This window comes from Monodelphis domestica, chromosome 4, assembly GCF_027887165.1.
Source record: "Monodelphis domestica isolate mMonDom1 chromosome 4, mMonDom1.pri, whole genome shotgun sequence".
NCBI lineage: Eukaryota > Metazoa > Chordata > Mammalia > Didelphimorphia > Didelphidae > Monodelphis > Monodelphis domestica.
Window position 1 is genome coordinate 275624562 of NC_077230.1, and position 27177 is coordinate 275651738.

The following is a 27177-nucleotide window of genomic DNA, read 5'->3' on the forward strand; positions in this document are numbered from 1 at the left end:
AGTCCTTCTATGAAGAAAAAAATGAACACTGCAGTCTCCTGCTGACATGCAAGTTGAGTTGCCATGGCTGCCTGTGGCAATGGGGCTCCTCCTAGGAAGGGCTGCGTTAGGAGGACCACTTACCTGTCCCTTCAGCTTCATGGTTATTTTAAAATATCAAGAACCATCTTGTGGATTTCCCTGTTCTTTGAACCTCTGTGTAAGCCTAGACTCCCAAGGATGATGCCTGAGTCAGTCCCTGTTTGGATGTCTTTTGTCTTGGTACTGCAACCTGAATTTCTCTTGTTTTGGATTCCTAAATGCCTAAATGAGTCCTCAATTAGTTGTGTTAGGGTAGGAGAAGAGATATGCATAAATCCAAGAGAGAGAGAGAGAGAGAGAGAGAGAGAGAGAGAGAGAGAGAGAGACAGAGAGAGACAGAGAGACAGAGAGAGAGAGAATGCCAAAAAAGCTTTACTTGTTATGTCAGAACACATTTTGGTGTTTATATTTGAACATGGAAGCATTTGATGTTCTAGAGATTTGCAACATTTTATAAAAAATAATGAATCATCACTGGGAAGACTTGAGTGAGGAGTTGAAAATCATGCCTCCTCTTTCTCACGTCTTTCCTCTTACCATCTAGACACTAAGAATAGATGGCATCACTTCTTAGAGTGGCAAAGCACAAGTTCAACTTTGAACTGCTCTCCCCTACTTCTCACAGGACTTATTATCCTTTTGGTTTACCTTTTCCTTGGTAGAGTAAGGAAACAAACAAGCATTTATTAAACCCCTACTAAGTGCTAGGCACTGTGATAAATGATTTACAAATAATAATAGCATTTTTATTGTGAAATATTTTATATATGTATATATATAGCCATTCCTACTTTTACAAAAAGGTTAGAAAGTAGTGCTGTTATGACTACCATTTTTTACAGCTGAAGAAACAAAGGCAGGCAACAGTTAAATGGCTTGTCCCAAGTCACATAGGCAGTAAATTTCTGAGCTAGATTTATTTTTGTTTTTAATTTAAATTTATTTGTTTGTTACATTAAAATACCCAAGTAACTTTTCCCCTCCTCACCTTCTCTCATTAGAAAAGGCATCATTTGGCAAAAAAAGACATATGTACATATAAAACTATGTCTTGCTTATTTCTATTTTTATTTATCAGTTCTTTTTTTTGAGAAACCGCATATACAAGACATTCGGATAGGCAATCTGTTCCCTGTTCCTTTAATTTGCTTATGATGCGAGTTTGAAGTTGGAACTTCCTGACTCCAAGCACAGAGCTTTACTCACTGAGCTGCCTAGGTACCATTGGAATGTTAACTGTTTGGTTTCAAAGGGTTTCTTCTCTTTTGGGGCTGAAGGCTGAGAACAAGTGAGGATGAATTAAGAAATCCTGAGATGCTAGCAAAGGACCTTGTTAAGTAGGTGCCAGTGTCAATAAGAATACTTAACATAAAATACATACATATACATACATACATTCATGTATATTATATGTAATATATCATGTACTGGTAGAATGGAGTTGGGTAGCTAGGTGAAACAGTGGATAGAGTGCTGGGTCTTAAGTCTGGAAGACTCATCATCCTGAGATTAAATCTGGTCTCAGACATTGACTAGTTGTGTAACCCTAAGTAAGTCACTTAACTGCCTCAGTTTCCTCACATGTAAAATGAGCTGGATAAGGAAATGGCAAACCACTCCAGTATCTCTGCCAAGGAAACCCCAAATGGGGTCATGAAGAATAACAATGACAAAGAATAGAGTTGAATTCATCTGTGTCCTAATAGAGCAAAATAATGATCAATCTGCTGTTTGTGATGGGACCTAGAACTTGAGGTATCCCAGGTTCCTTGGGGCTGGTTTGACATAAATGATCTCATGGATACTGCTCTTTTTAGTCCCACCTCCTGGAGAAAAGCAGACCTGAATATGATGGTTTCATTTACATAATCCCTAAAATTACACAGCAGAGAAAATAACTGGCAATTATTGTTTCTTTCTTTGCTTATGTTGTTTGGAATGAAAATATTTGTAAATAAGAGGCTCTGTGTGTAAATAATGGAAACACCTTAAGAGGAAGCTAGTAGAGTTGGCCACTGGTCAGAGAAAGGGGTGGCTATGAATAGGTTTATTTTAGACTTGTATTTCTTTTTTCACTTGCTGGGTGGTTTTTGGTCTTGAAATTTGACCTTAAGTATTACTAGCTGTGTGACCTTGAGTCTTCACCTCTTTGGCTTTCATCTTATTCATGTCTAAAATGAAGATAATTATATTGGCACTAACCATCTCACAGGATTATTGTAAAGAAAGTGCCTTGTAAACATTAAATGGTGATAAAAGTGTGAGTCATTTAAAAAAATTTAAAATAATCACTAAGCGATTGGGACTCATTTTACTTAATGTTAAAATAGGGATGGTGAGGCAAGGAAAAGGGAACAATGGCAGCCCATGGTGAAGGTGCAAATGAGCACAGTGAACCTTGGAGTTCTGAGATTTCCTCGTCACAAAGCAAATAATGGGGAAGTCTTCCCTAAGTATGAAGAAGTGGGATTCCAGAAACAGCCATGAAGCAAAGCTAGATGATACATCAGAAAGGTACTGGAGTTGTAGCCAGGACAACCAAATTCAAATTATGGCTCTGTCACTTACTAGCTGTATAACCTTGAGCAAATCACTTTTCTCAATACTGGTCTCATTTTCCTTGCCTATAAAAGGAGGGTATTGGAGTAGGTTCTTTTCAAATGAAAATCCTATGATTTTTAAGGCAAAGGTTTTTACCCTGGGGTCTTTTTTCCCCCCTCCAGATGTCAATATTTTGAAAACTAGAGTATTTAAATATATCTGGCTTCCTTTCTAATACTATAATTTTACTTTATTCATTTAAAAGCATCATTTGGAGGAATCCATAGACTTCATATGATTTGCCAATAGGGCCCATAACAAAAAAAAAGGTTAAGAAATCTTGTTCTAGGGTATCTGGGAATAGTAGGTACTTCATAAATGTTATTGACTTTAACTTGACTTGTTGACTTGTCTGCTCCACTCAGCTTCCACTTCTTCCCTGTTCACCCGCCATCCCGCCTGGGGAGGGAAGGGAAGAGGCTTTTCCACATTAAACAGAAGCTTTGACTCTTCCTTTCTTGGTCATGCTTGAGGCTGTTCTCAGCTCACCTCTATGAAAAATGAAATGGGGCAAACAGGGGTGGTGTGAGGGCCAAAGACACAAGCAATTGCTACGTCTGTCTGTCATCTCCACTTTAGCTTGAGTATTTTGCAAATGCCACCTACCCTCCTCTCACACAATGGCTGTAAATAACAATTTCTCCCCTTCCCTTTATGTTTGGAGCCCTGAGTCTTTGCAAAATCAGAGCTTGGGTTAAGTCTTCCCAATGTTGCAAAGGTTGAGCAAGGTCCAGCTGTTGCTAGGCTGGGCCACTCTCCTACGGTGAAGATCTAGGAGCTGGCAGAGAAGGGACAGGTTTTTGAGAGGTATGATCCTTTATCCTAGGGGCATCTCTCTTATACTCTCCAAGATTCTTCTGGAGACATTATCAGATCCGGTTCAGAGAGTAACTCACGGCTTTACATGAGAGAACAAAGCAGCTTTCGGAGCCTCCTCCCCTAAATGCAGCAATATCTGGTAACACTTGGCGTCTTGGGGAGAGAATTCATGTCTGTAATTAGTTACTGTATATCATGGTTAGTACTCTGCTCAGGATTTACTGGGCAAATACCATTTAACTGCACAATAACTACAGGTCCTTGCTGCTTATGGGATTATTTAGTAAGACTGGGAAAATGGGGCAGGAGGGAATCTGAATGGGAGGTATTGTAGCCCCTTGAATCAAACTTTATGAGTTTGAGTTTGGCAGGAAGGCTGCTGCTTGGAGCCAGCTCTCATCACTTTGTTTTGCAGAGTTGGCTCATAGAGGCTCTTTCTCTCTTTTGGAGCAGGAAGAGAGGTCCAAGGTGGGGACTGAAGGTTGCTTGGGCTCAAGTCCACCCCAGGATAACTTGTGGTCAGGTGACCCTCCCAGGCTAGAAACAGGGGAGGGGAGGGCAGTTCCATCATTTGGAAAGGGTGTTACATTTCGGATCCCTGGGTTTTAGTCAGTCCTCCAACAACCACTCAGTATGTGGGACGTTTATTCATCCATTCACCTATCCAGGAAAGAGAGAGGGTAGCAGCCTGCAATGGGGAAAACAATTAGCCATTCTTGGCCGACGGCTTTAAGATAATTGCAAAGCTCCACTCGTTTCTCTTGGGCATGGGGTTGGTTGGAAAGAGGCCGTTTCTGGACACTTGGCAGACACTCATGGCCTAGATCTGCTTGAGCAAAGTCTGTCTTTGTTTGGCCCAGCTCTGTCTAAACTCCTCTAACCTATTTAGGCCTCAGAGAGAGAAAGAGACACAATAATGAAAAACCCAATGTGCAACATTGCCCTACGCAATCCAATAAATTACTCGGTGCCCGGCTGCCAGCTCAGACTAAGCCCAATATTGCCTGCAGTAATTATTTGGATCAAATGCAGTTTATCTGCTTCATATTTGTGTTTCTGTGCTCTGTGGTAACTTATAAATGTCATTGCGGTGTTTATTTGTTATAATGAAACTTAATGGTGTTGGAAGCCAGGAGCAGAGCTTGTGGGACAGCAGGTTTAAAGCAATCTCTTCATCTCTGGAGCAGAAATAGGCAGAGATAACATTGAATTATCCTATAGGGAAGAAAGACCCAGAGACATAGGGAAAAGTAAGTCTGTTTGATATGCAGTGGACCAAGAGAGAGCAAGGAGCTCTGGGAATGGGATAAATGGCATCTCTGCCCTCCAAAGGCATCTTTCTGAAGAAAGGGAAGGAGTTGTTCTAACCAAACCCCAGTCTCCCTGCCTTTGTTCTTGTTTCATCTCCTGAGGGACTGGGGAGCCTGGGTTTAATCTCTACATCATTTGACTTTGGCTCTGAGAGAGGCAGGCATTCCAAATTCTGAGGAGCCAATGAGCACCAATAATTGGGTAAGTGCTGGAGAAGCAGCCACATCTGGCCATTGAGCAGAGGGATAATCTGTTAAGACTTATTTCATAAAAAGTAGCATGGTACAGGGGAAAGAGGGCTGAAGTCCGAGTACCTACATTCCAATCCCAGTGCTTCGTGTCTGACCTTGAGTATACTACTTTATACTCTTTGAGACTCGGTTTCCTTATCTGTAAATTAAGGGAATTGAATAGATGTCCTCTTAGGTCTCTTCCAATCTTGAATCTATGATACTGTGATCCATGGATAAAACTAGGGACTCTGAGGGGAGCATGGAAACAAGGGAGAAATGGAGAGATAGGAGAAATATTGAAAGCAGCAGATTAATCTGCAGAACAAACACTCTCTTCAAGTGTTTTTTCTTTTTTTGCCTCGTGTTCTCCTGGTAGTGGGAAGAACAATGAAGACACAAAGGACCAGTGGTCCTAGGGTGGGAGAGGCTGCATTGTTAAGCAGGAAAGATCCCAGAATGGTTCTATAGAAGGACTGATAATTAGGAGAGGACACAGAATGACTGGCTCAAGGATGAGACTATCTTACAATGAGGAAAAAAGACATGGAAGGGCTCTATTCTTCACTGCTGTAGCAATGGAGAAGAATGTCTCCTGAAAGAAGTTGTGCCCTCAGAAGGATATGTCTATGTATAAGAGGTATTGTTGATTATGTATGAACAGATTTCTCAGACATCTATTCTCAGGATGGTACTTGGAGACTGGAGCCCAAGGAATTGCCTTGGTTCCCCTTCCAATTTCAGAATTTTTCACCTTTCCCTTAGTCATCCTCCTTACCAGTTCACGTGGAAGAACCAGCCCTGAGGATGAGGATGTGAGCATGGCCCACATCTTGTCAGGAGCTGGAAGGGATGGTTGGTTGTAGAGTTTCATCTAACCCTGGCTTTATGTCCACTGCGTGTGACCTCATTAATCTTAGGGAGTTGAATCCCCAGAATGTTTCTCCAATGATACTTAATTTCCATGCAGTGGCCCTATTTCTGATGATGGTACTTTAATTCTTCCACTGATTAAGGCTAGAAAAGCCAGTCACCTTTAATTCTTCTCTCTTCTCACCCCTTCCATCCAATCAGTTAGATATGTAGCAAATGCTTATTAAACTTCTGTCTATGGGCAGACTATCATGTTATATATCTAGGGAACTGCAAATTTAGCTAAGACATAATATTTGCTCTCATGGCCTTTATAATCTAGTAAGAGGGAAATATTTAAACATAGATAACTATAATACATAAATGCAATAGAAAGGCAAAAGAAATCCCCATGAAGACTGGGAGGGGGGGGAGAGTTGTACTGATTATCATAGGCTCTCCTTCTGTGCCATAGGGCTCTTTATACACAGAACTTTCCTTACCTCAACTTCTTAGAAACCTTAATGGCCTTCAAAGCTCAGTTCCAGTACTGCCTTCTACATGAGGTCTTTTCTGATCCCTCCAGTTGCTTGTCGTTCCCACCCCAAAATTATCTTTTATTTGGTTTGCATATATCTTGAAAAGACATCTATATTTATACATTTCTATCCTTGCTAGAATATAAGATCCTTGAAGGCAGGAATCATTTAATTTTTGTCTCTATATTCCCACCCTAAAGCATGATGCCTGGAACTAAGAAATCACTTAATAAATATTTGTTGACTGATTGATTAATTAATTGATTGTAGGAGATCCAGGAAGACTTAATTGAAAAGATATCATTTGAGTTAGACTTTAAAGGATGGATAGGAATTCAACAGGTGAAAGGAAAGACAGGAATATAAAGTGAGAAAAGATAAAGTTAGCAGTGCATATTTGAGGGACAGAATGCAGTATTTCAAATTGGCTAGAAAATAGAGTTTGTGGAAGGAAATAAAGTGAGAGAAGGAAAGAAGAGGCTGGTGCTAGATTTGGCACTTTTTTGAGAGCCATGCAAGGAACATCAACTTTACTAAGAAGGTCATAGGAGAGCACTGAAGATTTTCAAGTAGGCAACATGACCAGATAGATGACCATTGCCAAGTTGTTGACGAATCATTCTTTCTCTCCTCTTCCTGCACACCCATTGCTACCAGTACTGTTCAGACCCTCATACTTGGACTATTTGTGAGAAGAGGTTAATTGGCCTACTTTCCCATATTTTCTACCCTTTCCAAACAATCCTTTGTATAACTACCAAATTAATCTTCCTAACAGAGGTCAATCAAATCACATCACTTCCCTGGTAAGAAATATTTAATGGCTCTCTAGCCCTTACTGACAAAATATAATTTTTTTTATTCCTGCATTCAAGATTCTCTCTTCCCTGTCTTTCTAGCCTTACTGTATTCTATTTTCTATTCATCTATGTTATCTACCAGCAAAAACAGATTTTTTCATTTTTTCTATTTACATTCTGCACCTTCTGGCCTCAACCTCAGAGTCATCTTGGATGTCTTTGTCTTCATCATGACCTATATCTAATAAGTTGCCAAATTTTATTAATTCTACCTCCTTAGCTTTCTACCTCTACTAGCTAGTATTTACCTAGCACTTTGAGACTTGCAAAGAAATTTGCGAATATTATCTCATTTTATCCTTACAACAACCCTGGGAGGAAGATGTTATTTTATAGATGAGGAAACTGCAATTTGCTCAAGGTTAGATCTTTTGTCCTTTTCTCTCCATTCATAAAGATATCACCCTAGTTCAGTCCATAATTACCTCTAACATGAACTCTCATAATAGTGTCCTAATTGGTCTCCTTTATACTTTCCTTCATCTATAATTTATCTTCTTCTTACTGTCCAAAACAATCTTAAAAAAATTAAACTCTTACCTTCTACCTGAGAATCAATACCAAGTATCAGTTTCAAGGCAGAATAGTGGTAAGGGCTAGGTGACTGGGGTTAAATGACTTGTCAAGGGTCATACAGCTAGGAAGTGTCTGAGGCCAAATTTGAACCCAGGACTTCCCATTTCCACTCTTGGTTCTTTATCTCTTGAGCCACCTAACTGCCCTTGTCCAAAACAATCTTTCTAAATTCTAGGTCCAATCAAATTGTTTTCCCACAGAAAAATATCACCTGCTTTGCATCAGAGTGGAATTAGCAGGATATACTGCACCCATCAGGAGAAATGCCAAAGAAGTTAGAGAGAATTAGAGGAGGAAGCACCAAAGTATGTGACTCATGGCTTCAGAGAAGAGAGCCAATTATGAATTCAAGAAATAATTAGTCCCTGCAGTTGGGTGTTCATCTGCACATAGAAGCAGGTCTGGGGAGCCCAGCTCAGTGACCTGCCTAGCAATGCAAGTACCCAGTGAGGAGCAGCATGCAAATATGAGTGGTCATCAGGGCCCCGTGGTTGCAGAACCTGAATAGCCTTGATCACCTGTGCTCCCTGGTGTGTATCTCACTACTAATATATTTTAAGTTTGCGCTTTCTCTTTTCACTGAAGTTCTGTGTGTCATACATATGGATGAAGGTTATGAGCCATTGTATATTTTTTTCTACCAACCAATTCTCTTGTCCTCACATTGCATACCTCCTGTGTGGACTTTTGCAGGAATGGGACCAAATTATGGGGCTTACCCAGAACACTAACCACAATTTTTTGTAGTTAAGGGCTGATTCAAATGATCTCAAGTGTTTCCCTATCCATCATCTCACCACCAGTCTCTAAGGTCAATAGGATCAGCATCATCTTCCTTACACAGATGACACTGTGACTTGGAGAAATTGAATGAGTTGCTCCAAGTTGTATGGCTAGCTGAAAGAGTCATCTAGTTTAGAGATGGAATCCTGGTTTCTGGAATCCTAGCAGGGGGCTATTCTTATTTTCTTTTTATACAGCACTACTAGTCTTATAAATTAGGGTAATATGATACATAAGGCATCCTTAGATTTCAGTGAAGACTTGTTAAAGTCTCTCATGTCACCCATATGGATAAGATGGAGAGATGTAGGCTAGCTGATAATACAGTTAAATGGGACAGGTTGAATGCCTGGGCCATAAGAGTAGTGATTAATGGGTCAATAGCAATCTAGAGGGAAGTCCCTGCAGGTCTCCAGCACAGTGGTCAAGGGATCTGTCCTTGACACTGTTCTGCCTGACATTTTATCAGACTTGAATGAAGGCATAGATGTTATACTCATTAATTTTGCAGATGACAAAAATCTGGGAGGAAGAGTTCACAGATTGGATGACAAGAATCAGAATCCAAGGAGAACTTTATAGGCTAGAACGATGGGTTTAGCCTAATAAAGTTAAATTTAATTGGAATAACTGTAAAAATCCTATCCTTGGATTAATAGATCAGCTTCACAAGAATAAAATTGGGGAGCAGTAAGGAGCTAGATAATAGTTTGTGTAAAAAAAAAAGACCTAGGAAAGGGGCAAACTAGGTAGCATAGTGCTAGTCCTGGAGCAGGAAGGACCTGAGTTCAAATCTGAACTCAGGCACTTTGTGACCCTTGGCAAGTTACTTAACCCCAGTTGCCTATTCCTTGCCTCTCTTTTATCTTAGAATTGATATTACGATAGAAGGTCAAGATTTAAAAAAAAGAGACCTAGGGTTTTTAATGGGTTGCCTGAATCAGCAGGGAGACATGGTGTCAAAACTGAGGGATAATATCCAGAGGCTTGAAGATCCTTAAAATTCATTGCTAGCTATGTTTCACTCCTCTTCCAAATCACTAAACTACCTTGGTACTCTCTTCTCTCTCTAGGAAGCAAAGTACTCCCTGAATCCTCTTCGTCTTTATAAAGGGAAAAGGTGCAATGGTCTAGGACCTCACCAGGCTAAAATAAGAGCAGATTTATCAAATGCTTTGAGATCCTTTAATGAACAACAGTAGGTAAGTGCCCCTTAATACTAAGTATAGATGCTGCTATTGCTCCATTTGACTCTGCAGTGTGAAATATTACACTGCCCTATTTATCCCATATTCTGTACGTAGCTATTGAAACTGTCACCATGTCCCACATTCCATTTTGCTATTATGTGTATTTCAAACCATTATATAAATGGACTTGATTTTGTTCCTTTGAATGCTATTAAACTCTACCCGTACCAGTAACAACACAGTTTCCATAGAAACGAATACACTTTAGACAGGGTGAATCTAGAGCTACCAGAGAAACTGGGAAGAAAGCAAATAGAAATTGGGAAAATATACACATACACATGAACACACAACACAATGACCACTTTTCTGTGGTTGGACAGAGCCATATGGCAAGACCACAATACGAGTTTGGGGAGGGGTGTTGGGGTCAGTCTTTCAGGATTTTATTGACTCTCTTTAGATAAAAACCCTGCACAATTCATCACAGTTCCAAACTGCTCATTCTAATACGGGACACTAAAAACTTTATGGCATGGCAGGCCATTATAAGTCTCTCATTTATTTAGAATCCTCTGTGACTTCTGCCCTCAGTGGATACTGGAAATAAAGGGATGAACATGTCTCAGTCCAGTTGGAATTAAGAGAGACGGTGAAACAGAGAGAAGGTTGGTGCTCCACTGAGTTTCAGGGATGGGGGAGAGGTTAGGTTTCCTGGTTAGCCATCATGAATGCACCATGACGACACCTCTAGGTTCTACTTAAACCTCCTGCTCCAGTTCTTGAAGGTGATTTTCATAAAATTTTAGAATTTTTGTCCTAAGGAGGTTGACAAGAATGCTAAAAGGACCTTGAGGATGTGCTGTACCAAAACTGGTCAAAGGAAGTTTGCTGTAGAGAGGAGGAATCTTGGGGATGAAGGGCTAGGCATACAGATCCTGATACATTTTTCTTTATAATATTTCTTCAATCTCCCCTGTTTCCCCCATTTTAATTGATATAGGCTAGCCCTTTCTCATCACAATGAGGCTATTTCAATTTAATTGTTTCCCTTATCTCTTAAAGGACTAGATTGAGATTTCATCTTTTTTCTTCCCTTCTCTACATCTAAGCCACACACTATCATCAGATTCATCTTCTTTGAGCTTCCCTTTCCATGTTAGCTATTGCTTCTAACTCTTCTTCAAAAACATTCTCTAGCTCCACATTGCCTATAATACCAAGCTTAGATTCATTAGCCTAAGCTCAAGGCGTTTAGAACCTGTCAATCAGTCAATGAACATTATTAAACACACATCATATTGAGGGTACCTTGTTTCATTCCATCCCAACCTCCTAGAGAATGTCCCACTACAATGAAGCTGGTTTATTATTTATTTCTCAAAGATAGTGCAGTAGTTTATCTTTTCCTTTGTTACCAATGATCTCGATTCTACTCTTATTTTAAGATGTAAGAAGCTTTTCTCACTTGCACTGACCCGCACTGATATCCCCTCCTATGAACTGCTGCTTTCTGTTTTTCTTGAAGCCTGAGCCACCCACTTAGCATTTACCTTTCATTGCCTATATAGTTTCTTGGCATAGTTCTGGGCACATAAAGTTATTATGTTAGCTATCATAATGATTATTATTGTTATTTACCATTTTATGTTTATTTCCTGTTTCCCCAGCTAGATTGTAAATTCCATAAGGGAAAAGATATTTCATAACTTCCCTCATACCTAGCACAGTGATTAACAAATGTTTTTCCATTTGTTGAATGAGGACTTGCTCTGGACCTTTGCATATACCAATTGCTTTCTCTGTAATACTTTTCTCCTGCCTATTTCAATGAATTAATCAATCAGCATTTATTAAGTACCTACTCTATGCCAAGTTCTATGCTAGTGAATAATTCCTGCCCTCAATGAGCTTATATTTTGTTGTAGGAAAAAACATGTATTAGAATCTATCAATTAGTCATCAGAGAAATTGGTATTTGCAAAACAAAGACAAGATAATTTGGAGAAGTATTAGTAGCTTGGGAAATCAGGAAAAGCTTTTGTTCTTTGTCTTTTGAAAACTAAGTTAGGGCAGCTAGGTGGTTCATTGGTTAGAAATCCAGGCCTGAAGATGGGAGATCCTAGGTTAAAATCTAGCCTCATACACTTCCTCGCTGTGTGACCGTGGGCAAGTCACTTAACCCCAATTGCTTAGCTCTTACTGCTCTTCTGCCTTGGAATCAACACTTGGATCAATTCTATGATGGAAGGTAAGGATTTTAAAAAAAAGAAAAGAAAGAAAACTAAGTGACTCCAAACTCACTTCCTTAGGGTAGTCCTCCTTTGATTGATTCTCTCAAACAATCATTTCGAGTGCTTTCCATATGCAAGGTATAGTGTTATATTATTGAGGAATATATGAAAAAGTATCAGACATTTTCTCTTCCTCAAGGAACTCAAATCTAGTTAGGATGACAGGAGGTCATACACAAAATAAAAGGTAAATAGCAACATAGGCATTTGGTGAAGCTAGCTTTTCTTCCCTTTACCCAAGAGAACTGGCTCAGAAGCAACAATCAAGTAGGCCAGTCTGAAGAATGCCAGCCCAGAAGTTCTACTTTATCTCTGCTTTGATCTGCTATCTACAGGCAGCCTCAACATGGGAGGGAGAGATCTGGTTCAATCTTCAGTACTATGGCTTATCCTAATGTGGTAACAACTGAGAAATTTTCCCAGATTTGATCCTAGCATGCAAAGTATAAAAGAGTTCTTAGAATGAGAATCACAAAATATTAGAGCTAGAAAGATCTGAAAAGTCATCGGGTCCAACCCAAACCTCCAAGCATTAATTGCATCTCACACCTCCTTGAGGAGATTCTTTAGTCTCTGGATAAAGACTTCCAGTGCTCACTGCTCCTGACACAGCCTATTCCATTTTGGACACTTTTAATTATTAGAAAGTTCTTGTCTATGTCCCGTTGAAATTGACTTCCATTTAACTTCTACCCATTGGTCCTATTTCTGCCTTTTAAGGGCTAAGCAGGCAAAAGTTACTCTCTGTGCGAACTTGATTAAGCCAGTTAACTTCTACAGGCCTACATTTTCTCAACTCTAATTCTCAAGGAGGTGGACTAGATTCCATCTAAAGTCCCTGCCAACTCTAAATCTAATGATTCTAAAATCCTTCTTCCATACAATAACCCTTCAAATAGTTGAAGACAGCTATTCATTACTCCCTAAATCGTCTCTTTTCCAAGTTAAGCATCTCTACTTCCTTCATTTGATCTTTGAAAGTTATGATTTTTAGTCTCATTATCACCTCCATCATCCTCCTTTGGGAGGATTACAGTATAACTGGATGCAATACTCCAAATGTGGTCTGACTGGTGTGTGACCAAACCTCCCTTCCTCTATGTACTCTTAAAAAAAAAGTAACCCTTATCTTCCTTCTTAGAATCAATACTATGTATTAGTTCTAAGGCAGAAGAGAGGTAAAGGCTAGGCAATGGGGGTTGAGTGACTTGCCCAGGGTCACCCAGCTAGGAAGTATCTGAGGTCACCTATCTCTAGGGCTGGCTCTCTGTCCACTGAGCCATTTAGCTGCATCCTCCTCTCTCCCCCCCCCCCCCCCATATATTGCTGCAATCTTTTTTTCACACGAACTTTTTTCCTAGTTTTCACATGAACTGTTTCATGCCAAGCTTTCCCATTCTTCATCCATATAATTGAATTTTGAACCTATGTGCAGGGTGTTACATTTATCCCTATTAGATTTCAAATTGTTAGCTTTAGTTCTGATTTGATTATTGACTCTTTTGGCTATTCTTTCCAGTTTTTGGAGGGTAACAGTTCAGCCTATTCTGGGATAGTCCTAGACCCAACAGGGACATCAGCTGGAGGAAAGGGACTAAACAAGGGAAAAAAGAAAGAACAATTGGAAATCTCCATTATACAAAGGAAAGAGAATGGAAACAGTAGGTCTGTCATTCCTGGATGCTGTGTGAATTAAATAACGATCATAAAGTGCCCTGGAAATTGGAGTCCCACCATAAATAATAAACAGGAGCATAATACAAATAACCCACTATGCAGCCCCAGAGGAGGAAAACACATCACCAAGAAAAATGAAATAAGAAAAATGCACCAAAAAGGCCCCAGCTAACAAAATGGCAGTATTAGCCAACATCCCGAGGGCTCAGAGAGGGAGTGAGGAATGGTCTTGAGAAAATGATTGCAGGCCCTTGGCCATAAGTCAGGATTGTGGTGGCTGCTACAGTCAGTGTGGGACAAATACCACCGAGGAGCCAGGCACATTCCCACTATATCACCATGCTAGGCCCAGTTCCCGCTCTGGCATCCTTCCCTTCCCCTGGAAGAGTACAGATGGCTCCTTAGGCTGCTGGGCAAAGGCTGCTCTGGTATCCTCTGGGGTAGTTCCACCCTGACAACAGCTGACTCTGGAGCTGAATCATGAATCTCTATAGACTCTGTGGCTCTCTTATTAGCTTCAAAGCCCCAGAAAACCTGGCTCTTGCTTCTAGGGCTACTCAGCAGTCTCTAGGCTTTCTAGCTCCAAGTAGCCCTGCTTTTGATGATCTCAAAGCACTTAAAGACAGATGGGGAAAGGGGGAAAGGCTTTTTGAACAGTTGAATTTTAGAGCTAGAAGGAAATTCAAATACCATCTAATCCAGTCCTTTCATTGTGTAAATGAAGAAAATGAGGCCCAGGGAGGTAATGTGATTTTTCCAATGTCACATAGTGACATGGTGGCTGAACTGGGACCAGGTAGAGTCTAAGTGATTTTCCTTCCAATTCTCTGTTCCTTCCACAGCAGGCTGCCCATGGTTGGATCCAGTGATTCACCCAATGCCCCACAGGGGAAGTGTAGGAGAAAAGGGAGCATCCTGTCCGTTTTTAGGGATGGGGAAACTGACAAATAGTAAAGTAAAGCCACCCATCTTTTGTCATGCCATTTATGACCTGCTGAGGACTCTTGGGTACTTTTACTTCTAGAACATTTTGTTAACAATCTTCCCAACTAACTACACCCAAGTTCCCTCCTAATGGCCCATGGGGAGGGGGGGATGCCATATTGTAGGTTAATCATAAGTGACTTGAAAGTTTGTTGAATTTCCAAGGACCCCACAGATGCTTGTTAGCCTTGACTTAGGAGACAGTGTCATTTAGGGGGTCATCCTTAGCAAATGAGTGCTTTTTGAAGCCTAAAAATCTTTTTAGGTGGATGGGAGGGTGCATGTTTAACATAGAGTCCTTTCTGGTCATCCTCCAGAGATGCAATGGATTTACTGTCCCTTTCAGCCCCCTCCCTCCTACTGAAGTGGTGGAGAGAGGTGCCCCAGCCCATTGGCTCTGCTCTGAAACATCTCAGTCAGATAAAGAACAAAGCACTCACATCCACAGCAGCCTAGGAGATGCTTCTCCTAATCACTTGCAATTGTTTCTTCTCAGGAAGATGAAAGTGAGAAGGCTGGGGGGCATATCTGCTTTCCCACCACAGTGCTTAAGAGAGGAGAGCACTGAGCCAAATGCTTCCTGCTACTTGAGAAGCAGAGAGACAACGTTGGCATTTCACTCCTCTCTGTGCTGCAGTCAGCAGGCAAGTGCCGCCTGCCCCTCCTCCCCCAACCTGGAATATCCCAGAGCTTTAATGGAGGTTAGATTGTTCACTTCCTTTCCATTTCCCAGCTGCCCAGGTGCAGAGCTAAGAAGAGGATGCTTTGGGTAGCCAGGCACCCTCCTCATAGCCTGCCCTTGCTGGCCAGGACCATGGTCCAGCTCTGACTTGACTTCTGTCCTTCCTTAAGGTATTATTTATTATATAATTATTTTATTTATATAATTTATATAATTATAATTACTTGTTCAGTTTCCTGTACTTTGAGGATTGTGCTCCTTATTCTTTTCAAGGTGACAGATTATTTAGCAAACCTTATCTTCTGTCTTAGTATCAGTTCTCAGATAGCATATTGGCAAGGCTAGGCAATTGGGGTTAAGAGACTTGCCCAGTGTCACATAGCTAGGAAGTGTCTGAGGCCAGTTTTGAACCCAGGAACTCCCAACTCCAGGTCTGACTCTAGCCCTGGTGCTACCTACCTGCCAGACACTTTTCTTTACTGAGCCTCAGTTTCTTTAGCTACTAAATAGAATGATGTCAAAATTCATAGAGTTGTTACAAAGAAAACATTTTGTAGACCTTAAAATATGGTATTTGTTGTTGATGTTCAGTCATTTCAGTCACATCTGACTCTAGGACCCTGATTCAAGTTTTCTTGGCATAGATACTGGAGTGCTTTGCCATTTCCTTCTCCAGATAATTTTAGAGATGAGGAAATTGAGTCAAACAGGGCTGAGTGACTTGTCCAGGGTGACATAGCTAGTAAGTATCTGAGGCCAGACAAATTCTGGAAGACGAGTCTTCCTGACTTTGGGGCTGGCACTCTGTCCATTTAGCTACCCACTTTAAAGTTTACTGAGCATTTTACATAACTTAATACTTACATTTTTGTATTGTCTAACCTAATTCCTCAGTCTCCTTATAACCTATGACCTATACCTTTACTCTACCTAAGATAGAGATAGGAGTAGTCACATACTAGACCTTATTTCATAAGTGTTCCATTTTTCTAATTAGAAACTCTGGCATTCCCCATCCGATTATAAGCTTCTTATCATTCTGCCTCTTCCTATGTCGCCCCTCCTAAATCTTCACTCTCCTAAATCTCTCCAAATCCTCCACCCTTTCAGGCCATTACCCCTGCCCTGACTTCACTTTCTTCCCCCTCCAGTCTCAACCAAGGAGGCAGTCATTTCCACTCTCCACCACCCTTTGCTCTCGAATCCCTCACCCTACATCCTACAGGTGCCCATTTCTTGCCAAACCAGAGGCCTGGATTATTCCCACTATCTGTCTCCTCTGCTCCTATTCATAAGCTATTGAATAATACTACAGGAAATCTCACTGTGTTGAGTAAATCACAACTTCAAATGATCTAATCTTAACTGGGTCCTTATTACTGGAGGAAGTAATGGGTGAGTAGGAATCCAGAAGAAAGCAATCAGGTTATGTTTGCCCAAGGTACTTGCAGACCCTTTAAATTACATTACCTTAAAATGGGACCTATTAGAAGGGAATTCCTTTATTCTTCTCTAATTTATTCCTTATTTTCCCACACAAGCTATTCCAAACCATCTTTTCTCTTCTTAAGCCTCCCATACTATCCTTTCCCTACTCTCTCAGCTGAGGATTTTGCTTCTTTACTGAGAAAATAGAGGCCATTTAACATGACTCCCTCTTTCTCTGTTCTCATCTTAAAATTGCTTAAAAATATCTTTCACTCTTCCCTTTTTTCCTCTAGTCTTCAAATAAGAAAGAAATAGTCCTCTTTCTTTCCAAGGTCAGCACCTTTGTGCAAATGCTTGATATCTTCCATTTTCTCTAGAGATTCCACTTTCAATCATCCTCCCTTCCAGTCATCAAACTCTTTACTTAATGATTTCTTCTTTAGTTTCTTCAAATATGTTAAAATCTACTCCATTATTATAAAAAAATCTTTGCTAGATGCTACCATCCCTTTGAGCTATCATCCTATAGTTTTTCCTCCTTTATCATCCAAACTTGAAAAAGTTCTCCATAACATAGCTGCTCTGATCAAGGCAATGATCCAAAACAATTTCAAAGGATTCATGATAAAAAATGTTATCTACCACCAGAGAGAGATCTAGTGAACTCAATGTACATCGAAGCATACTTTTTTCACTTTACTTATGTTTCTTATTTTTAATCAGGTTTTTTTGCAACATTGCTATTATGGAAATCTGTTTTTCATGACTTCACCTGTATAATTGATATCATATTGCTTGATACTTCAAGGGGTGGGAGAGGGGTAAAAGGGAGGGAGAGAATTTGGAACTCAAAAATTTTAAAAATGAACATTAACATTTTTTGTACAAATAATGTGGAGATAGTTAATGAAATAAAATACATATTAAAAAAGAAGAAACTATACTACTCACTGCCTTCATTTCTTCTCTCATTTATTTCTCAACCCTTTGCAACCTGGCTTCCTATTTTAAACCTTTAAATGAAATTTCTCTCCAAAGTAAAGGCAGCTAGTTGGCCTAACGGATAGAGGAGTAGGCCTGAAGTCAGGAAATTTCATCTTCTTGAGCTCAAATCTGTCCTGAGACACTTTCTGCCTGTATGATCCTGAGCAAGTCACTTAAACCTGTTTACCTCAGTTTTTTCCCCTCTGTAAAATGAGGTGAATAAGGAAATGGTAAACCATTATACTATCTTTGTCAAGAAAACCCCAAATGAGGTAACAAAGAGATAGATGTGACTGAAAATAACTGAACAATAACCAACTCTAAAGTTACCAATGATCCTTTAATAACCAAATATTTTTTTAGTCATCATCCTTATTAACCTATCTGTTGCATTTTATACTATTTATCACTTCCTCTTGTATGTTATCTCCTTTCTGGTTTGTGTGTGCGCGCACTGGTTCACATGGGCAACTACTGGTTCATTCTTATCCTGTGTCCAAGCACTTTTATGCAGGTGACATACAAGTGCTTATATTTTTTAATGTATATAAAATCCATTAAAGTTCAGTCTTTTAACTGAGCTTTAGCAGTATTATTAACAATCCCCTGTTAAATATTCCAAATTGGATATTTTTCAGACAACTTAAATTCAATATGTCCCAAATTGAATTCATTATCTTTGTCCCTCATCTTTCTTATCTTCTAAATTTCAGATTTTTTTAAGAAGACACTGTCATCATTTCAATATTCCAGCACATACAAGTAAACACATGATATCCTTGACTCCTAGCTCTCCCTGATCCCACATGTATAATTAATTGCCAGATCTTCCTATTTCTATCTTCACAATACCTCTCACATCTTTCTTCTTCTTCCTACTTTCAGGAATATGGGATATTGGAAGAATGATGGTGATGTCTTCATCAGAAACAGTAAAGTTTGGAAGGGGAGTTGGTAGAGAAGCTGGTTCACCTGCTTGGGCTGGTAATGGAGAATCTTTGGGCATAAGGAAAATCTAACCTACAACTCCTTCTGTTTTCACCTGGATCATTGCCTTTTCTCCTAGCTCCTTCTGTCTGCTGAACCATCTGCGATTCAATTGCTCAGGTACTGATTTGGCATTCTGGTTTGCAGTGCTGACATTGATATGGGCATAAGCCTTGGAACTGGAAGTAAACTAAGTTCCATGGAATTAGTCAACACACAGGGAATCTCCTTCTAATGGGCCCTATTTTAAGATATTGTGATTTAAAGGCCCTGAAAGTACTTTGGACAGACCTAACCTGATTACTTTCTTTTGGATTCCTACTCAGCCATAATTTCCTATTCTCTTGCTTTCACTTTGCCCCCTGTGTGATCTTTCTTGTCTTACTGATTCCCCACTTCCTCTCTGTTCACAACTCTATTCAAAATCTGATTCATTTTGGATGAGTTGGAGCTAAAAACCAAGGAATGAAAATACATATCCACACACTGAGTGTGAACCCACCTCCAACCCCTTTTCCTATAAAAGCTTCAGGTTCAATGGAGAGGCTATTAAGTACTCCCCAATAGAGCAAACCTCACATTGACTATCACATGCCTTCTTAAACGATCTTTGAATAGCATTTTCTTTTTATTGCTTTGTGTAGTTTAACAGCTCCAATTGCGATTACTCCAGCTTATGATAAACCCTGGATCTATAAAGCTCCCATTCATTCATTATTTCCCTCTAGCTCCTTCTCAAGTTATTTTTTTTTTGGTGTGGAAGAGGGAGAAGAAAGAAGATAAAAAGATATCGGATTAACAGGGAAACAAATGAAACTGAAGACAGGTTTTCCCTTGTGACAGAGCCCCCATTACATACTGTTAAGCCAAACAAACAAGCTTTAGTGTAGCACAAGTGGGTCTTTTATATTTATTCTAAATTAGAAACAAAATTATCACCAACTTATCTTTAATGGAAGAAGCAGCTAATTGTTCTTACATTTAACTAATTTCAGTGTTGGGAGAAAAATAATTATTTTTATTATTTTCTAATTGTTCAGTTTATATCAAGGTGTTGTACTGTATAGTACAGATGGAGCAAATGCCTTTTGTTCCTTGGTGTATGTCATGGCTATGATGCCACTCAATTATTAATATGCAGGAGTTATAATTATTCTGGGTACTAGTATGAGATAATTACAAACTATAAAAACAACTTCCTGTAGCCTGAAGATGCCTTTTCTTATCTATACACATAGTAGAGCCTGGACTCAGGAGTTTCAGAAACGAAGGGGAAATGTTTGAAAATTGAATTTGACAAAAATAAAAGAGTGACAAGGTTAATTTAAAGATGGAATAGGGCAGGATGGTGCTGAGGATCTTCTCTCATCACTGGCTCTCTCCCTATCTGGGAGAGCTGTATCTCCTAAGTCTTTCCATCTGTTTATTTTCTGCTTAAAATCTGCTTTTATCCAGTCCCTTGGTCATTAACTGAAACATCAACATTATCTTATAAGGGTCTTCTGATTTTTGCACATAGTTTTCTACTATGTGTGTGGGTATGGGTGTGGGTGTGGTAGCTTTGAGATCCTATGAAACTTTGATAGCCTATGATTTTGCGTGATATGTTTGTGAAGAGATCTATGAACTTTTATTACTATTGATTTCTCTTTGCCTTAGTGATCTTGTCTTAGTCTATGCTGATGTAGAATTAAGTACACATAAATGTGGGGAAGGGGTGGGGTAGAGAAAAAAACATCTACTTTGTACATGTGTTAGAAGCATGCTATCCTATCCTACTTGATCCCATTGGGAGACTCCAGACATAGGGTGACTGGTGTCCATCAGACTGTTTCTGGTGGTTGTAGCAATGGAATGAGGTAACTATGGAAAGAACACTGGATTTGTGGTTGGAAGATCTGGGTCCCAATCCTGCTTAGATTAATAGTTGAATTCTATGGCATCATTTTTTCTTGTAGTCAAAATTGTGGGACTGTACTAAATTCTCTTTTGTTACCTTATTACTCTAAATCCTAATAGCCTATGTAGCAGAGAAAAGAGGGAGATGATTCCCTTTTCCCTCAGACTTATAGTTGCATTTTTCTGGGGCCTGGATATGTGAATTGATCTGACCTAGTATGAGGTAAAAACTCAAGAGAAAGGGATTGAAATCCTAGTGCTGCTCATGACATCAGGATTTCTTCACTTGTCTGAAAAAGTATAGTCTCATTCAGAACCACGGACAGCAAAAAAGCCTTTTGATCTATTTATAGTTCATCCTATCTGAGCTCTGGAAGGGTCTTTAAAGGTTAGAAGTCTAGTGAAACCCTGTCATTTTTCACATGAGGAAGTTAAATTTTACAGAGACTAAGTCATGGGTTCAAGGTTGCACAGTTTGTATGAAATGGGACTAGAACTCAAATCTCCTGACTTGCAATATATTAACTTGATTTCCTTATTCTACTTCTCTCTCTCTCACTTACTTGGTCTTTCCTAATCCTTTTTTACACTTCTCTTTTCTACCATTTGCAGGTAGTATCTAGAAGGGAGAAGGAGCTGTAGTGAATGATCACCCTTTGGCTGTACTTCTCAATGGTTTTTACCATACATGGAAAGATAGTACTCTACCGGGCAATCTGGAACTTTTTCCTCTTTGCCCTGGCAGGTAGAAACCAGAAAAATGGTTGTCTCCTACTAATTAATTGCTCCTGTTTAAAATTTAGTGCATGACAGTCACTGTGATAGCAGTGAGACATGAAATTGGCAAGGCATTAAGCCTAGGAAAGGGTGCTGGAAGGAAGAAGAACATTTCAGAGGCCAAAGGAGAGCATCCAAGGAATTATAGAGATAGAATTGATTACTAAGATTCAGTGTTATAGAAAATCTGGGGGGCAGAGATTGCATTGCTGTGCAATCTTCTCCTTTCTTCTCCCCTTTCTAGTAACTGGGTCAGAAAGAGTCCTTGGAGTCCCCTCATTCCTTTCTCATAAGGGATCCTTGGTTTGCAAAGGGTGGGGCTTTCTCAGAGCCAACCAAGCTGATGGTAAGGGAAGACTTCATTTGTCTGATTTTAATGAATAAATGACATCTCCAGCTATTGTTTATCCTCTTTTGAATCCTAACAAACAGACTGTGACATCTGATAGAGTAGGTTATTAGCAGTGTAGAGACAGATGGCAGAAGACTAAAGTGAATGCTTCTTTATTGCAATGTGGCCATAAGTGAGAGCACTCCTTCTGCCTCCCCCAGCCACCCACACCTCATCTCACAAGACTCCCAGAGATTCCTTTACCAGCTCTTCTATGATTCAGGCCATCTATGCAGAAAGCTCAGAACAAAGCAGAGGTGAAATGGCTGGTGGGCTTAAATTTGAAGCAATGTGAAGGCGGTTCTAGGTGATCTCCAAGGTCATCTCTAGATCTAAAAAAACTTCTATGATTGTAACATTTGAGAAAAGGACATGGTGTTTAGTTGTAAAGTTCTGAAGAGCAAGAACCATGTGTCTTTCTCCTCTTTTGTGTTCCCCTTAAAGTGCTCTATGTTGAGCTGTTCATGCAAAAATTACTCAGCAAATGTGAATGAATGAGAAAGAAAGGCAGGATGGACACAGGGGTGGGATAGACAGTGGAAGAAAGATGATGAATTCAGTGCAGTTATCAGAATGGAACTAAAGGAGGAAGGATAAAAAACCAAAGATAGTAAATAATATGAGAAGACTAAATGTTAGGAAATATGATTGAATAATAACAATAATTTGCATTTCTATAAGACTTTAAGGTTTATAAGAATTTTCCACTGAGGTAGGTAGTGTATTACAATCTTCATTTTTACAGATGAGGAAAACAAGGCTCAGAGAGGGAAGTAGCTTGTCTGGGGTGACATGTGGAAAATAGTAGAGTCAAAATTTGAACCTGGGTCTTTTTATTCCAAATACAGTATTCTTTTCAAAATATCACAGTGAGCATCTCACTACTTTCTGTCTATGAGTCCTTAGGCTTTTTCTGTTTCTTTTTTTTTAAACCATTATTATCAAGAGTAATAATAGCTATAATTTATACTCATATAGTGCTTTAAGGTTTACAAAGCAATTTCCTCTTGACAACTCTGTGATATAGACTAAGTATTTTACAGATGAAATGAAGGCTCAGAAAGGTTATGTGACTTGCCCATGGTCAGCCATCCATTATTTCTGGAACATAATCCTTTCCCTCCCAATGACTCCCTCAGGGGACTGTTGGGCCTTCACTGACCTTCATTCATCCTCCGGAACTTTTCCTTGGACATGTACCCCAGCACCAGACAGCATCCTCTCTTCTGGAGCCCAAGTTCTGGAAGGAAGCACACAGTAGGATGAGTCAAGAGTGAGTAATGTAAAAAACATCTGTGGGGACTGAGGGGTGTGTGTGTATGTGGGGGGGGTATGGGGGCATCAGCCCAGACCAGTGTGGGTAAGACCTCTTTTCTCTGGTTTTCTGGCAGAGATCCACTCCTGTATTCTCTGAGCCCTTTATCACCCTTCCTTTAAAATTGTGGCCCAGATTGCAGCCCAGTCCTAACAAAGCAAAGTCCAGAGTCCAACCAACAACTATTCACATGATAGTTTACTGGACTCAGGAGAACGCAGTAGTGTTAAAGCAGAGGTTGTCAGGTTTTTGTTTTTGTTTTTGTTTTTGTTTTTTGTGGGGGGAAAGGAAGAAAGGGATGAGAAGGGGTTTGACACCAGCATGGGAAACTGGAAACACAAAGCTATGAAAGCCAAAGGACTTTACACTTAGCCTGTGTGTGTGTGTGTGTAAAGCTCTAAGGCCTGGGGAGAATTCTGGACATCTTCACATTGTTCATAGCACACATAATTAGTCACCACCACCAATGTATGTTGAGTTACTGAGGATATGAAATTCTATTAATACAGTTTCCCTGCCCTTGAGGGGATCACCGTCTAGTTAGAAAGGTTGAAGAGAGATTTAAAAAATATAAACAGTCCAAAGTTGCATGTGTTAAGTGGACATTATTATGCAAACTAACAGGGATGATTTTATTAAAAAGCAAACAACAATAACTAATGTTGATGTGGGCAGCTAGGTAGCACAGTTTATAAAGTGCCGGGTCTGGAGTCAGGAAGATTCATCTTCCCAAGTTCAAATCTGACCTCAGACACTTACTAGCTTTGTGACCTCGGATAGATCATTTAACCATATTTGCCTCAGTTACTCATCTGTAAAATGGTCCAGAGAAGGAAATGGCAAGCCACTCCAGTGTTTTTGTTAAGAAAACTCTAAATGGGGTCAAAAAGTGTCAGACACAATTAAGCAATGTTTATGTAATACTTTAAGGTTTGTACAACATTTTACATAGATTATTCTATTTGATTCTCACAAGGATCCAGCTATTATTATTCCCATTTTATAGATGAGGAAACTAAGACTGAGAGAGGTGTGCCTAGGGGCACATAGCTAGTAAATGCCTGAGGCAGAATTTGAATTTAGGCCTTCTTGACTCCAAGTCTATCTTTTATTCACTATGCCACATAGTTGCCTCTTAAAAAAATTTAGTACTCTTTTTGGTGGTACCAACAACCTTGGCCTGGAGCCATGATATTACTGCTTTCTTTAATCACGAGAAATCACCGTGTGTCCTCAGGTCTAAGTGACGGATGACAGAAGCGAAGGGACCATTCCAAACAACCAAGTCAGCACAGCCACACGGCCTTATCTTCCTTCCCCTACTTCTCTAGTATGGGATCATGTACTTTAGAGAGCGCCTTCCTTGTACAAGGTTGATTATCTTCTTTTTACAGATGCAGGAAGGGAGTCTCAGGAGCTAGTTGACGTGCCCAAGGTTATACGAATGGGAGCTGAGACTTGAACCCAGGTCTCCTGACTCCCAAACCCAGTGCTTTTCCCAATAAGAAGCCATCTAAATTGCTTCGCTTCCCCATCTTTTTCCAGTTTTCTCCCAGGCTTCTCTCCCAAACATCTCTAGGAGACAGGCTACTCCCTGAATAGAACTCTTTGAGAAGGAGAAAAAAAATCCATGGAGAGCTGAGGCATATTTGCTTCCCCCCTCCAGACCTGATCTTGATTTGATCTGTGTTTCAGCTCTTAAACCATGACCAGGGTGGGCACCTGCTGGGGCCTCCTCCCCACCCGGCCCTCACTCCAGAGGCAGCAGGATGAAAGGGAGAGCAGGGCCCGTGACAGACAGCTAAATCAAACTTGGGGGCTCGTGCCCCAGAGAAAGGAAACGGAGGGCTTGCAATGGCAGGATACCATGGCCCGAGGAGGTCACTAGCTTTGATCTCTTGATTCTTTAAAGGGGCTTATTGACTATCAGTAAAGAGCAGAGGAGCAGATCTAAGTGTGGCTTTTCTAAAGGCACTCACGTCTTTCTTTCTTTCTTTCCAGCACGCTGACGCATCTGAAGGCACAGCCAAGCGATCTCACTTCAAACAAACCTCCATCTCAGGCGCCCAAATTGACGATGTTAAGTTCTCTCATCCAAGGCCTTGGCCCTTTCTTTAGGGGATCCTGTGCTGTATAGGGCCGCCTGGATCAAAGCCCCTTTGATGTTTACTTACTATATTTGTGGATTCTTTCTAACAACCATCTTCAAGAGGCAAGAATCCAGACTGCCTAGAAGGGGCAAGCGGAAGTATAAGCGACACACAGAGTTTTAGTGGAACAATAGCCGCTCACCAGAGACTGCAATGAAAGCCCGAACACACTGACGATGAGTATAGTTAACTATCCCATTATGATTGCAGATGCATTGTTCGTCATTGGAATGATACAATTGCTGACAATGTCTATTATATTTTTCATTGGCGTTTTATGATCATCTTAAAGCACATCCCTAACATTTCCTAATTAAAGAGAGAGGGGGGGAAAGGGGTGGAAGAAACAGACACAAAGACAGAGAGACAGAGAAAGAGAGAGAGAGACAGAGACAGGGAGAGAGGGAGGGGGGAGAGAAGAGAGGGAAATGGAGACAGATGGAGGGTGGAAGGGAAGAAGGGAGAGGAAAGAAAGGAGAAGGAAATGGAGACAGAGACAGAGAGAGAGAGTGAAGAAGGGAAGGAGGGAGGGAGAGAGGAAGGGAAGGAGAGAGGAAGATGGGGATGGAGATGGAGACAGAGAAAGGGAGGGAAAGGGAGAGAGTTCAGGGAGGAAAAGAGTAAATGAAAGAAGAGCAAGAGACCCTGGAATACTTCTGAGACCGTCTCAGTTTATCCTCTGGAGTTGCAGCAACATAACTTCAAGGAAAAGGAGGGAGGCAGCAATTCCCCAGGGAATTTTGAGAGCATAAACAGAAAGTTAAGAGCTTTACATGATCTAAAAGCTCATACCTAATAGCTGTGGAAATCTGAAATAGGGCTTTCTAACTGGCTCTGAGTTGAGACTCTATTCTGAGCCTTTAATCTAATAGCTCATAATTTTGTCTTTGTATTTCCTATGTGTCCTTCTTTCAGTCTAACACAAAGTCACTGCTTGTTGATTGGTTGGTTGACACAGGCATAGTTCTTTGTATGGATGAAAACCCCAAGGTTCATTGAGAAGTCATTTGTCCACGGTTATATAGGTAATAAGTGTTTGCATCAGGATTCAAACACAGGTCCTTGGGTTCGAAATCCAGGGCTGTGTCCTCTCTACCAAACACTTGTTGCTTATAAACATGCCAGTACGTGGGATCAAGTTTAATAAAATTCTCCAGATATTTATGGAGTACCAATTATGTGCTGAGTACTGGAGCTGTAGCAAAGATTCTATAACACCTGGTCCCTGTCCACATGAAGCCGGCTGCACAGTGGTCTGGCTAGTGTTCCAGCATCCACTTTGCTCTGGTCTGCTTGTCAAGGGCTGAGCGTACTAGGAAAGATGTTATAGACTATCATTGTAACCAGGAGACTCGCTGACAACATCTGATTTTTGCAAATTAGCAAGAAAAGGAATTTAAAAAACCTGATTAATAAAAGAAATTGGGGATGCGGCAATTTCTCAATGTATGTGGCTCATTGAATTTGACATGTGTGAGTTAGTCTTAATTATTTAGGCGGCTACATTACCGGGCTCTAATAAGCAGGCTGTGGAAAGCTGCTAAACGAGAGGGATTTCTTCTGGAGTCTATGTTGAGATGTTATTTTGGGTCTGTGAGATCCTTGGGAGAATGAGAAAGCTGGAGGATTAGAGAAGTAGGGATGAACCAGCTCCCATTGTCATGCCACTACTTAGAGATCTAAATTGGGGACTTCCAAACTATGGATTAAAGAAGTTTGTCAATGTGATAGAGTGAAGGTCAGAAAAACTGGCAAGAAATTGAGGAT

The 27177-nt window shown here is 40.3% G+C and overlaps 1 protein-coding gene and 1 long non-coding RNA gene across 6 annotated transcripts in view; one reads left to right on the plus strand and one right to left on the minus strand.

The window, feature by feature from the left end:
- The window catches only part of KIRREL3 (kirre like nephrin family adhesion molecule 3), a 779983-nt gene that overhangs the window by 180427 nt on the left and 572379 nt on the right, over window positions 1-27177 (minus strand). For both annotated transcript variants that reach the window (XM_007495106.3, XM_007495108.3), the window contains exon 3: window positions 23108-23185. In XM_007495106.3, coding sequence (XP_007495168.1) covers window positions 23108-23185 — 78 coding nt within the window. The remainder of the gene's footprint in view (window positions 1-23107; window positions 23186-27177) is intronic.
- LOC103104418 (uncharacterized) lies at window positions 1291-26844 on the plus strand. 4 transcript variants are annotated; one of them, XR_008911350.1, is made up of 6 exons: window positions 1293-1418; window positions 3509-3640; window positions 9726-9854; window positions 18777-18998; window positions 23085-23218; window positions 25262-26844. It is a non-coding gene; the product is annotated as an uncharacterized LOC103104418 (long non-coding RNA). The 4 variants fall into 4 exon arrangements; XR_468013.3 differs by lacking the exon at window positions 3509-3640 and having other exon boundaries at window positions 1291-1418; window positions 25262-25668; XR_468016.3 differs by lacking the exons at window positions 1293-1418; window positions 3509-3640 and adding an exon at window positions 2478-2595.